Source organism: Ipomoea nil, unplaced genomic scaffold, assembly GCF_001879475.1.
Source record: "Ipomoea nil cultivar Tokyo-kokei standard unplaced genomic scaffold, Asagao_1.1 scaffold3047, whole genome shotgun sequence".
In the NCBI taxonomy this organism is placed as follows: domain Eukaryota; kingdom Viridiplantae; phylum Streptophyta; class Magnoliopsida; order Solanales; family Convolvulaceae; genus Ipomoea; species Ipomoea nil.
Window position 1 is genome coordinate 226955 of NW_017619475.1, and position 14027 is coordinate 240981.

Genomic DNA, 14027 nt, shown 5'->3' on the forward strand with positions numbered 1-14027 from the left:
GAGTCAGAGTATAGAGCAGTGGCACAAGCAACCTGTGAAATCTTGTGGATATATTACATTTTGAATGAAATATGACTCAAGGTTCCTATTCCTGCGAAGCTATATGGTGTGACAATCAGGCGACTCTCCATATTGCAGCCAATCCTGTCTTTCATGAACGAACCAAGCACATTGAAGTTGATTATCATTTCATTCGTTAAAAAAAAAAATACAATAAGACTTAATCTTTGCAAGGTTTGTGGAGATAGGAGAACAATTAGGAGGCTCTCCATATTGCAACCAATCATATTTTCCATGAACGAACCAAGCACATTGAAGTTGATTGTCATTTCATTCGTGAAAAAAAAATATACGAGACCTAATCTCTACAAACTTTGTGGATATAGGAGAACAATTAGGAGATCTTTTTACCAAAGCCATGAATGGTCGTCGAGTAAATTACTTATGTAACAAGTTAGATATGATCAATATCTATGCTCTAATTTGAGAGATAGTGTTAGACATTAGTAGGAATATATTTAGCATAATATTAGGGATTAATGTGTATATTCTTAGGAATTAAGTTTTGAGGCAAATTATTGGTCAACACAATTGTGTGAACCATGAATATCAGATACATTTTTAATATATTATAAGTACATTATTTTTGTACTGAAGGTACATTATATAAAATAATGTACCTTTAGTATATTAAAAATGTACTTTCAAAAAATGTACCTTATGTATATAAATAATGTACCCTTAGTATATTAAAAATGTACCTTTCATTTATGGTCCACACAATTGTGTAGACCATGGTCCATGCAATAATGATTGAAGTTTTGACCCTTAGTCTGAGATATATGAAAAATATAGACTTCTTCCATTAACATGGAAAAAAAAATAAAAAAAATCAAAGACTTAAATTTATGTGGGAATATAATGTTCCCAACTTGATAATATATCCGGTCATTGGAATGTCGTCTCATAAGGTCTTGAGGTCCTTAAAAGATATATGCTTTAAGGTTTCAGAGAAGCAAAGACGGCATGTTGCGGGTGTGGAGGGAAAAGAGGGCAATTGAGTAATTGACAGAGTACGAGTTATGCGAAGATTTAAGGCCATCCATACAGAAGAAGTTCATTTGTATGCAGAAATGAAAATAAAATTTGCTTTTTATTCCATTCATCAGAACAAGAATTAAATACACCACTTTGATGACTAATTTCCAACTCCATATTGATTAGGATTCAAAATTACACCTACCTTAATTCAAAGCCTAAAGCTGCAATTTGAAATTCCTCATCCCTTGAAGAAAATGATTAATCTACTATTGGGTAACTAAATGAACAGCCACAATCAAGATTTGCCTATCCCATCTACACTTTAAACAGACCAAAGAAAATGTTGTTCATTTTGCTCCTCCGATGCTTGTAAATCAAACCGTCATTTTTCTTCCTAAAGAATCGTTAGTAGCATTATGAGATTCAGCTCAAAAAAGCAGTAAGCTATATTATTACCTGCAAATAACGCTTGCAGGCCATCATGAGTGCATGATCTCCGCCTACAATTTGGGCTCAACCAAGATCGGAGCCCCTTCAGTAGAATGTGGCCACAATGGTGAAAGTGCAACAACCTTCCCAATGATGATCAAAGTTGGTGATACCAATTGATGTGAAGCAATTTCATAATCTACATTTGCTTTGCTCCTAAACTTAGTTCCTTAATCCCCTAAGCAATCTCCCACTCTCCCTTCAACTCCATTTACACTTGTTTTTTGTAATTCTCAAAGTACTTTAGCTTTGACATTCCTTCATCCATTATCCTTCAAGACCAGGTGCAAGGTCATAAACAGATTGATTCTCAATCTATAAAATACCGCGGTCGGCCTCCAGCCGAGGCCTTAGTCAGCCCATGCTGGGGTCGCCCTTGGCCCCTTATACCGCGCCTTCTCGGATCCGTTTGCTCCGAGCCCGTTCCTAATATATCCATCATATATGTTTCTAAATATGTCACCACATGATCGCTATGGTTGAATAATGTTTAATATATACATGCACACTATATTTCTGTGGGAATCAATTTTTATTTATTTATTTTTTTTTTTGCAATACATTAATTTATTTATGATTCATAAAAAATATATTATATATTATAAAAGTTTTTATATGCAAATTATAAATAATTTATTAATAGAAATTATGAAATGTTTGTTAAGGTTTATTTAATTTAGAGTTTTAATTACGTACTTTTGTAGGCTTTTTAATATGATTTTTTTAAAAATTTATAAATATTTGTCATATTGACTTTTATAGACTTGTATAGAATTTACGAAGTCAATTTTTTTATAGAGATTAGAGATACAAAATTTATTACTTTAAAAATCTTTGAAACTTTATAAAGTCTTAATTGAATATGCCCATGTAAGTTTATAAAGTCTTAATTGAATATGCCCCAAAAAAAAAAAAAAAAAAAAAATCACAGCCCAAACTAAATTAAAAAAAAAAAAATGCCCATGTAAGTTTGATTATTTACTTAACTTCAAAGATTTTTTTTTAATTACTACTGAAACTATTACATTGTAATATCTATTCAAATATATTTTTTTAACATATTGAAGCACAAAGACTCAAAGGGTCAATACCGTCCCTGAGGGGGACATGACCTCCCATTTGAAAGTGTCACTTCATCCACTTGACCACAAAATGTTTTAGAAAGTCTAATAAGCCTATTGACCTCATCTAACTTATTCTTCTAAATCCGGACCATCATATAACATGCTATCAAATTATTACAGAGGCAATAATTTCACCATTTATTTTAATTTAGTCAGAACAATAAACGTAAATATGTATGCAAGTAAAACGAAATTTTTTAATTAATATTGGGAGGGTTAATTATTGGGGCTTCCACTATCTTGGCCTTGAAAATGTCTGCGTCGTCCACACTAAGATCTAGGGATGCTTTCAGGATTGAAGGAGATAAAGCTTTCCAAACTGATCCATACCCAGCTAAGTTCCCTAATATTGGCCTGAAAAGAGAAGAGAGAGAGAGTTTTGTCAAAAAAGAAAAATAATTAAAATAACTAAAAAAAAAATCTAGATAGAGCAGCACCAGAAGTGTGTAATATTATATTTACTAATATTAATATATGTGTTACTCACTCTGAAGATGTTAAGGTAGCCACAAGTTCGAGTCCTTCTTTATCAGCTATGAGTGAGGCAGAAAAGAATTTGGGTACGACAAAAAGTTGGCCAGCCTCAACTTTGTCGTCCAAAACCAGTTGACCGTTAAGGCCAACAATCTGAACCCGAGCACTGCCCTTCCAGACATAACATAGTTTATATGAGCCATCTTGCGTGTATCCCGGAGTTAACATTGAATCAGGTTCGAGTTTTACGAGGAAAACGCTTAGGCCAACGTCCTTGAGCAAAGGGAAATTCCCAGCCGTGGCTGAAACCAGAGATCCGCCGTTCTTGATGTTGGCTAAAGGCGAAGTATTTTCTAGATTGAACACCATATCTTTTCGGTTATTGTTTTGGAAATCTGAGTTGTTTATTTTGGCTTTAAGTTTGGTTATGATGGTAGCATTTTGGGTTTGGAATAGGGCTTTGGATTCACTTGCGGTTAAGCCAAAACCTTTGGCAAGAAATTGTGTGGAGAAACCGCCAAGTTGGAAGGTCGAGAAATAGAAGCTGAACTGGCCGGCGATAATGGAGTCGGTGGTGTCTCCCAAGAATACAAGTACCACCATGAGACGGCTCCTAACCCCACCGGAATCGCATCACCTTTCTCGATTTTGACTACCTTCTCAGTGGTACTGTTCGGAGATATAATTCCAACCACGCAACTACCTTCATTTTCAAGTGTCACATTGCACATCATCAGCACATGAATCCATGATTAGCATACAGCAGTCACACTATATATGTGTGGGGAGGGGGGAGGGGGGTGAAGGGAATTTTACTGTGGTCCATAATAGTTCATGTAGGAGTGTGGATCATGGTATATATGAGCTATGCAATCGTTATACCCTGCACTAGGGCGCACATAGCACTGTGCACTTCGTGCCTTCTAAAACGACGTCGTTTTGGTAAGTTATGTCAGGAGTTGACGTGATTATGTGTATTTGTTTATACAATTATGTGCATCTTTTTATACAGGTATGTGTATTTTTTTTATACAATTATGTGTATTTATTTATACAATTATGTACATTCATGTATACAATTATGTGTATTCTAGTATAAAATTATGTACATTTTTGAATGAACTTTTTTTTAAAGAAAAATTAACCACCAACACTGGGTAGCGAAATTTCAAAAAAAAAAACAAAATTGAAACGACGTCGTTTTACATCAGGGCACACAATGCAATGCGCGCCCTGGTGCACGATATAAATTGCCATTAGCTATGTGCGTCGATCATGATATGAGCTTTGTTTTAGTTCTATTTTCACACACTAATTTTCATTATAGTAATGCTAAAAAATTATTTTAATTATACTTCATGCATGTGTTATCTAGTTTAATTTTAGGGAAAATGACACTTTTTGGCCCCGGTATTGTTTCGCTTTTAAAAACTTAGTTTCATGTAAATTAATTTAAACAAATTTAGTCCCTTAATTACTCATAATATTGCACTTTTAGTCCCTAGTATTATATAATTGTAAAAATCTATTAACATATGGAGTTATTTTTGTTATTTAGAATTAATAGTCACTATTAAAAATAATATTCCCATAAATATTGATTCTAACTGACAAAATAACATCATAAAAAAAGTTTACTAACAGAATTTGATAATTATATAATAAGATCAAAGGGACTAAAAGTGCAACATAATGAACAATTAAGGAACTAAATCTGTTCAAATCAATTAACAAAGACCAAATTTTCAAAAGTGAAATAATTCAGGGAGGCCAAAAATGTTATTTACACACAGTAAGTTCATTATACCAACATTATTAAAGTATCATTTTAATTCTACTACTATAGGTTCATGTATGTTATAACAACACTAAAATATCACTTTAATTATACTTCATTAGCAATATACATATTTGTACGTGATGTATCATTATGGTTGACACAGCCATAATCCACCGTATAACTATTGGTGTGTGTGCACTTTTCTGCGTATAGTATTCGATGCATACCTTGAAGAACGTAGCCTATCTTTTTGGCGTCTGTGTAGTGAGGGAGTCCAAGCCATTAGGCTGCAGAACCAAGTTGCCGGCACCAAGCTTTGCCTGGGGGAGAAAAGGAGCCCCAGAAGTGGACCAAGTGTAGTATCCACCACCCTCTCCTTCATAAATGGTTTGATCAGCCATTTGGGGTGCTAAGGAATGCGCCCAATTCGTGGCTAAGCTGTCAAGCAAAGCCAAGGCATACACAAAGGAATACAAACTAGCCATTTGGAGAGGTAAGAAGTAAACCCTTTGGTTATTAATTAAATAGACTCAGCTGTGCCACATGAAAGTTGCAGGTTGGCCCCCCAACCATTTTTTTTTTTTTTAAATTTTTTTTATATTATTATTATTATTATTTTTTTTTTTTTTTGCCCCCTCCAAGCAAGCTTCTAGGTAACTTAGTGGATTGCTAATTTGTTATCTAGTTAGTTTTTTAATTTGCAAATGAAATACATTGTAATTGTGTTTATTATAATAATAAATTGTCATTTTGCTACCAAAATCTTTAAATTTATGCTACTTTAATCTTTGTATTTTTTAATTTGCAAATGAAATACATTGCAATTGTGTTTATTATAATAATAAATTGTCATTTTGCTACCAAAATTTTTAAATTTATACTACTTTACTCTTTGTTTATTTTTTTTTTTTCAGTTTTAGTTAATTCAATTGATTTGTCAAAATAATAATAATAATAATAATAATAATAATAATAATAATAATAATAATAATAATAATAATAATAATAATAATAACACTGTGAGCATCGGAAGTTTGAGTTGAAATAGAAAAGACAAAAAGAATTGATCTTGATGTAAATTCATTTACACGTATTGAGCCATTGAATTCTAGAAGACGTTCCAAATTTTAGTAGATTTGTAATATAATGATGTATTTTAAAATATGTTAAATAAATATTAATATGTTTTATTATTCTCTCAAATTATGATTGACCTCCTGCACCAACAAATCCTGGCTCCACCCGCTCACAGATTATATTGGGCAAGGGAATGAAAGATATTTTCTTATCGTTGGTTGTATAGATTATAGACAACTTGGTTATGCTAGTTATAAAGGAAGATAGATCATAGATGGGTGACCATGCATGGTTGGAGTTACGTTTGGTTCTATAATTCTACTCTACACAATTAGGGGAATTTGACTTTTTTGGGATTTTTCTTTCATGAGCCAAAGTATAGCCTACCTTGCATTATAAACACTCATCCTTGACATGCATTCATATTAAATACAAACACATTAACTACAAATACCTAATATTTAGGTAACATATAATGTATTTGTTGTGAACCTATTATGTGAAATAGTTAACGATATTATGAGGTGTTTGGTAAATAGCTGTTAGCTGATAACTATTATAAGGGTTTTTGGTAAATAGCTATTAGTTAATTGGGTTAGTGAGTTTGATTATTTGATAGCATTAATTAGTTAATTATAGAGAGATATTTAGTAAATTAGCTCTTAGCTGATACTTAGATGATTACATTCAAAATGACTTTATCAAAAAGCTGACCAAAAAAGTTGTTTTTAGTAACTTTTTGAATATAATTTTAGCGTTTTGGAACAAAAAGTTGTTACCAAAAAAAAAAAAAACTAATTAATCAATCACTTATATTGGTTATTTAACCAAGTCAAACAGCTAATAGTAGTCAAACAAGTCAAAATTTGTTGATAAGCTAACTATGTTATTAAACAAGGCCTATGTGTTTGTAGTTAAAAAATTATGTATCTTCAATTTATTTATAGACACATAATTTATTAACTGAATACACATAATATGTTAACAGTAAATATCTAATTTTTGGATCAGAATTGACGGCTTGCAAGGTGGACCCAGATCTGAAATACACAATTTACATACTAAATGTTCACTACGTACATACTAAATGTTCACAATTTTGTAAAAGGTAAATTGTAACATTTAGTATGTAAATTGTGCACATTAAGTATGTAAATTGTGAACATTAAATATATAAATTGTGTATATAAATTATGAACATTCAATATGTAAATATTCAGTATACAAATTGTGTATTTTAGACTCGAGCCTACTTTGCAAGGTGTACTCTGATCCATGAGTGTCCAGAATTGACAATACAATGTCAACTTCGGCCCAAGGTACAATTGCTTTTATGAAGGGTTGGCCATTGTTGGGACAACTTTAGGAAGTGGGATAAAAAGAGAAAATTACTGATTTGGTCCCTCTACTATGAGGATTTCATCAATTTGGTCCTCAATTATCAATATTACTCAATTTGGTCCTCGACTATGACATTTTTACCTGATTTGGTCCTAAGTGTTATTTGCAAGTCAAACCTAAAGGTCAATTTTGAGATTTAAAAAAAGCATTTTCCTTCTTCTTCCCTAAATCTAAGTCGTTTGTTTTATTTAGATAGATTATTTGTTTTCGATAGCAGTCGCAGCTTCAATATGCAACCAAAGTGCTGAATCATCTTCATCAAGCTATAATAATCGAATGATGTTCAAACATTTGCTGCCTTGTGCCAACATCATTTAAATTCCAGCTATAAGCATCTCCATTTTCGAACATCATTCGATTCTTATAGCTGGATGAAGATGATTCACTGCATTTTGGTTACATATTGACGTTGCGACGGCTATCGAAAACAAATAACCTATTTATATAAAACAAACGACTTAGATTTAGAGAATAAGAAGGAAGATACTTTTTTAAAATCCCAAAATTGCCTTTTAGGTTTGACCTGCAAATAACACTTAGGACCAAATCAGGTAAAAATGTCATAGTCGATGACCAAATTGAGTAATTTTGATAGTCGAGGACCAAATTGGTGAAATCCTCATAGTCGAGGGACCAAATCGGTAATTTTCTCGGGATAAAAATTATGAAATACTAGTCTGGGCTTCGCGTTCGTATTCCCGGAAAAATTATATCGTGCACCGCGGTGCATAATCGAATACGCATCGCACATCAAAACGACGTCGTTTTGTTTAATGAAAAGAAACGACATTCATTTCTCGTCGTTCCGCACCCTTCTGCAAAAAGTAATTCTGTTATTCAGTTTCATTTTGTATACACTGCAGTTTCAGTTCAACACAACTACAGTTTTATTTCGATATAACTGCAGTTCCATTCAATATTTATGGACTCAAATATGTGAAAATGTTATTTAATTTTATTTTATATACACTATAGTTTTATTAAAACACAACTACATAATCATTTTGATATAATTACAGCTTCATTGTACAATATACACTCAAATATGTAAAGTGTTATTTAGTTTCATTTCACCACAACTACAGTATCATTTTGATATAACTGCGGTTTCATTTGAATATAAAAATAATACGTGAGGCAGTGTCGATTTAGATATATACTATAGTATCAGTTGGTAATTAACATACAAAAAAATGCGCGCTCCGTTTCTTTACTACCGCGGTCCACAATATAACGACCCGTATTCCCGTGAATTTTTTCTACGTATCTACTTTATTAATAATAAAACATTCTAAAACTTATTTTCTTTTTAATTAATTTATATTTATTATTTCAATAAAACTTTCCCCTCCCTTTAAACTTCCTTTCTCTAGTCCGTATTTTTCTTCTCCCAAAAGTTGAATCCTTAACTCTAAGGTATCCTCACATACACTTCGGTCTGTCAGAGCATGTGAAATGATGTAAATCATAATAACTTAGTGATTTAGCAGATAAAGCCAAATTATATTGTGAACCATGGTTTATTATGTTTATTATATATTTATATTATTAAATTTATTAAAATATATATATCATAGTTCATTATTATAATATTGTATGTTCATTACAACAATATTGTATGGTAATTAAAATAACATCAATTTGCATATAGTCCATTTAAATATTATTTTTTTATAAATAAAATCAATGATATAAAATATATTATTAAAAATATCTCATTGAGATCTTTTGATCGAATAATAGTCATGCATATAAAAAAATATTTTGAATCTCAATGGTTTATTGATAGACTTCCAATATTAATAAAATGAACATTCTGCCTTTTTGAAATGAAAATCAATATTATAATATTGTTGCACTATTATTGTAAAGCTAAACATTCAGTATTATCAAATAAACCACCAATATTGTTAAAATGAACTTTCAGTGTTCCATTAATGAATCTATTTGAGATCAGTAATTGTAATGTTATTGCATTAAAATTGTGAAAATGAATATATTGTATTTTGAAAAGAGTTAATTACTGAAATAGTCCCTTGACTATAACGAAATTACCAATTATCAATTTAGAAGGGAGAAGGATGTGACTTTAGAGTGTAGAGATGGTGTTGGAATTCCCAAGGCATATATACACTTGTGATTGGATGAGACTTGTGATTGGATAATGTTTTATTTTAATTTGAATTCTTAGCGGTGTAAGACTTCAAATGCGAGCCATCTGTTGGAGGTATTGTGGACAAGGCGCGATACCTGATTGATCAAGGTCGGAGCAGGAATACTCTCTTTCACTGACGACTTCTCACAGCTCAAAGAGTAGGAGACTGATGATAGATATATTATAAATGGATCCGGTACGGATCGACTTGAAGGAAACTAAACCCGAACAGCCCCGGGGCTCTGGGGCCAAGTAGAGCCTTGGCCGAGCCTAGCCGACTACGACATGGCTGAGCCTAGCACTTGCTGCCTAGGGTCGAGCCCAGCGCTGGCTGCCTAGGCCAGGTACCGAATCTTCGGCTAGTGCGATCTGTGCGGCGCAAGGTGCGGTCTATGGTGGTTGTAACCTTCCGTCGTTTTCTCACGAGGCGATTACAGGTAATCTAAATATAAAAGCATTCCATTTTGTCTTTTTAGGACATTCAATCTAATTATTGTAATAGCATTACACAATATATGAATACAATTCTTGTCTCTGCGACTAATATTCATTTTCTTTTCCTTATTCTTGTCGATCCCCCACTCTCTGAGTTGCGAGTTGTCGACAACGAGAGAGTAAACGTTTGGCCCAATTGAAACTGCTCGGGACTCCATGCTTGGATGAATGCTTCAGGGTCAACTTGAAAAAATATTTCGCTTATTCCAACACCTTTTAAGCTTTTAGCTTCGCACTTTAATCCGTGATTCGAGTCCTCTCCGTTCGAGAGCGGGCTGTCTAGACGACGCATGGTCGTTTATTAGATTCTTGCTCGCGTTATTTTTTTTATTTTTTTTTTACGTAGTATGTAGTTATTTGACCAAGGGTACTCTTGGTCCAAAAACTCTTCCGTTGGGGTTGGTACGCGAGGTCGGACCTCGTGCCCCCTTAGGGTACGTTAGCCGCTTAGGCCTAGTCCTGTTGGACTAAGCCACCAAGCTCTTCCGTCGGGGTTGGTACGCGAGGTTGGACCTCGTGCCCCCTTAGGGTGCGCTACCGGCATGAGCCAAGTCCTGCCGGACTAAGCCATCGGATTCTCCCGTCGAGGTTGGTACGCGAGGTCGGACCTTGTGCCCCCTTAGGGTGCGCAAGCCGCTTGGGCCGAGTCCTGCCGGACTAAGCCACCGAGCTCTTCCGTCGGGGTTAGTACGCGAGGTCAGACCTCGTGCCCCCTTAGGGTGATAGCGCTTTGACCCGATTCATTTGACACTAGGCCGTTAGGCTCTTCCGTCGGGGTTAGTACGCGAGGTCAGACCTCGTGCCCCCTTAGGGTGATAGCGCTTTGACCCGAGTCATTTGACATTGGGCCATTAGGCTCTTCCGTCGGGGTTGGTACGCGAGGTCAGACCTCGTGCCCCCTTAGGGTGATAGCGCTTTGACCCGAGTCATTTGACACTGGGCCATTAGGCTCTTCCGTTGGGGTTGGTACGCGAGGTCAGACCTCGTGCCCCTTAGGGTGATAGCGCTTTAACCCGAGTCATTTGACATTGGGTCGTTAGGCTCTTCCGTCGGGGTTGGTACGCGAGGTCAGATCTCGTGCCCCCTTAGGATACGATAGCCCTTCGAACCGAGCACTTTGATCTCGGGCCGTCAGGCTCTTCCGTCGGGTAGCTAGCGGGATCGGATCCCGTGCCTACCCTTAGGGAATAGAGTGAGCAAGCTCGAACAAATTGGAATTAAATTCAGTGACCGTTGGTCTGGAGTCCTTGGTCCTGGCCTCTCTCCCACCTCGGAATGGAAAAATTTTTCGAACTTGGGCTAATTTTGCAATCCAACAAATATTTTATTCTAATAAAACAGATTGTTGGTCGGACCAACATAAATGGAATATGCCAATAATAGGCTCTTCCATCAAGCAGTGGGCGGGGGCGAATCCCGTACCACCGCTAGGGAGTGCCAAGGTCAGGGCCGGCACGCAGGACCGTGACAATGAATATATTAATTATTTTGCCCAGGCGAGGTCGGACCTCACAACGCCAGAGAACCAATAATAATAATAATAATAATAATAATAATAATAATAATAATAAAAAATAATAAACCACGGTGTGTTTCCCCCTTACTGCAGCAGATTCCTTTGATTCTTGCTTCATGATTTCAAAAGCAGTTTGAGCTTAGCTTGGTCCACATCATGTTGCCATGACATAGAGGTTCATGCCTCCTTCATGGTTCCCTTGAGGGCATCATTAGCAGAGCTTGTAGGTTTGAGGAATACCAGCTAAGTGAATTTATTCCCCACGCATGGCGGCTCTGAGCCTAATATTCTTCAGTGATGCAGAAAACTGTGGAGCCTGCTATGAGATAAGGTGTGTAATTGCAAGAAAAGCCATAAATCTTTGGTGATCGTAGTCATTAATTTGAGCTTTGCAAGTGATGCATCACCACATATACATTTAGACTTATCTCAATAGGCATTTCTCCGAATCGCAAAGGGGTAGCGATGCTCCTGTCCAATATCCATCTCCAATATACTTTCTGGTGGAGGTGTTTTGTTGCTGCTACGTCACTTTGAGCATGATAAAACGGGTTCATAGTGAGGTTAAAAACTGCCAGGGAGTTATCACGGTGATCCAAAAAATGATTCAAGCAGGCTCTAAGCGGTTAGAGTTTCATCAAGAGTTCAAAGAGATCACAATATTCCGGTCACTAGTTCCACTATTCCAGGCCGAATGTGCCTCACGCATCATCGCCTTTGCCCCAGAAATCTCTCACATGCATTCTAAATTGCTGCCATTCTCCCATAAACAGACCCAATAACATTGTTAAGAACCACAATCTCTACAGTTGTATTTGTCACAATGGTAGACATTGCTGCTATTCTGATTTATTCCAATTTGCAGCTGCGATTACGCCGGGGCTTCCTTAGAGAACCCCGCTTCAGTCTAACTGCCTCCCCCACTGCGGGCACTGTCACAGAGTCTCGCCATCTTTGCCGTGTCGCTTTCGGAGAGCGATGTAGATGGCTCTACTTCCGGCGGTGGCGTTGTGATATGAATAATGATAATGCTTCATCCGATATTCTGCCCAAGCCGTGGACACTGTGTTTGAAGTAACATAATTGTAGATACGTGATAGAGAGATCGAAGCGCTCCACTTCGCACCTCCTTCATGTGACCCAAAACTCCCGCAACTGCCCGGGCAAAGGGGCGGAAGTTCCGGTTTGTTCGCCACACTCATCGTCAACAACAATTTCTTCATAAGAGAAGTTTATTGAGGTTAAGGTCTGAAGCATCGGCGCCCCATTGAGATCTTGGATTTGAGCCATTAGCGCCCCTGGGGCTGTTTCCGGTCGCCGATGTCAGGCTGGATCCAAACTGTAGCAGCGAAGCCCGAGCCAAGGACAACATGTGGTGCGCGCCTGTGAAGTCGCTGCGCTCGGCTTCCGCTCGCGTGGACACGAAGAGGCTCCTTAGAGTTGAGCCAATCACCATGGCTTCACGCTCACAGAAGGCAGGCAGCGCCGCACTGTTGTGGTTTATGATCCGAGGAAGCACTGTCATACCGCGGAGGACAAGAAACTGGGCGGCAGATGGTCTCTGGGACGCATCGTGGAAAAGCCATCAAGGTCACCATGGACTACGCGAAGAAGATCGAGGGAGATCCTTAATTTGTTGTTCTGATGGGGATTGTGTCAAATTTTCGAATTGATTCAGCAGGGAATTAATAATGAGACCCAAAATTTTCCCATCAGGAAACAACAGGAACAACAGGTTCCAAAATGCTCAGATGCTGATGAAGAAGCCATGACCCCGTCATCGAAGAGTTTTTCGCCGAGACCAGGAAATCGGTTGTGTATTACCTATTGAAGATTTGCAGAGCTGTGGCGGCGGGCATGGAGTGGACATGATGCCATTGCTTAAGGACCAGATCTTCTAGTGCCGACGATTCATGCTATCATGCGCCATTCTTCGGGCCTACAACGGGTGGCTCGGTTCCGGCGGCGGCGAGCCAGTGATCGGAGGATGATGCGAGGACCATCGATGCGGTTGCGCGAGGCGGCAACGAAGCATATCAAGGAGAGGCAGAGCAATTGGGGCTGCCCGAAGCCTATCGTCAGCCTAGATCTTATTTGGAACTTAGCTTTGATCATAGTTTTGATTTCTGCATGTTGGAAATTGGAAAATATAACAGCTGGTAGTGGAAAATGGCCATGCAACTCAGACGCTGCGGAAGAATATAGGCATGGATAGTGCGCATTGCGCTGGAGTGCGAGCAACGGACGGACAATGACAAGAACAAGTTCTTGGACAGGGTGATTTGATCCATGTTTTGCGATTGAAAAATAGTTTATCGTGGTAGTAATGTTAGACAAAAGTAGAGAGCACGCTCGAGCTTATACAACCGCTCGAGTCAATGATGGATTTAATTAACCCGGGGTCCGAGTTATTAAATCCTATAAATAAACGAAATAATAAATGGATAGCCAAGGTAAAATAATGGCGAAATAAAT

General features: G+C 36.9%; 1 protein-coding gene across 1 annotated transcript; it reads right to left on the minus strand.

Moving 5' to 3' along the window:
- Positions 1-2514: 2514 nt before the first annotated feature.
- LOC109163866 (11S globulin seed storage protein 2-like) lies at positions 2515-5399 on the minus strand. The gene is made up of 3 exons (XM_019312575.1): positions 5136-5399; positions 3142-3831; positions 2515-3008 (listed from the first exon to the last, which is right to left on the minus strand). The coding sequence occupies exons 2-3, from the start codon at positions 3729-3731 to the stop codon at positions 2852-2854; spliced, it is 747 nt and encodes a 248-aa protein (XP_019168120.1). The 5' UTR covers positions 3732-3831; positions 5136-5399; the 3' UTR covers positions 2515-2851.
- Between the last annotated feature and the right edge of the window lie 8628 nt (positions 5400-14027).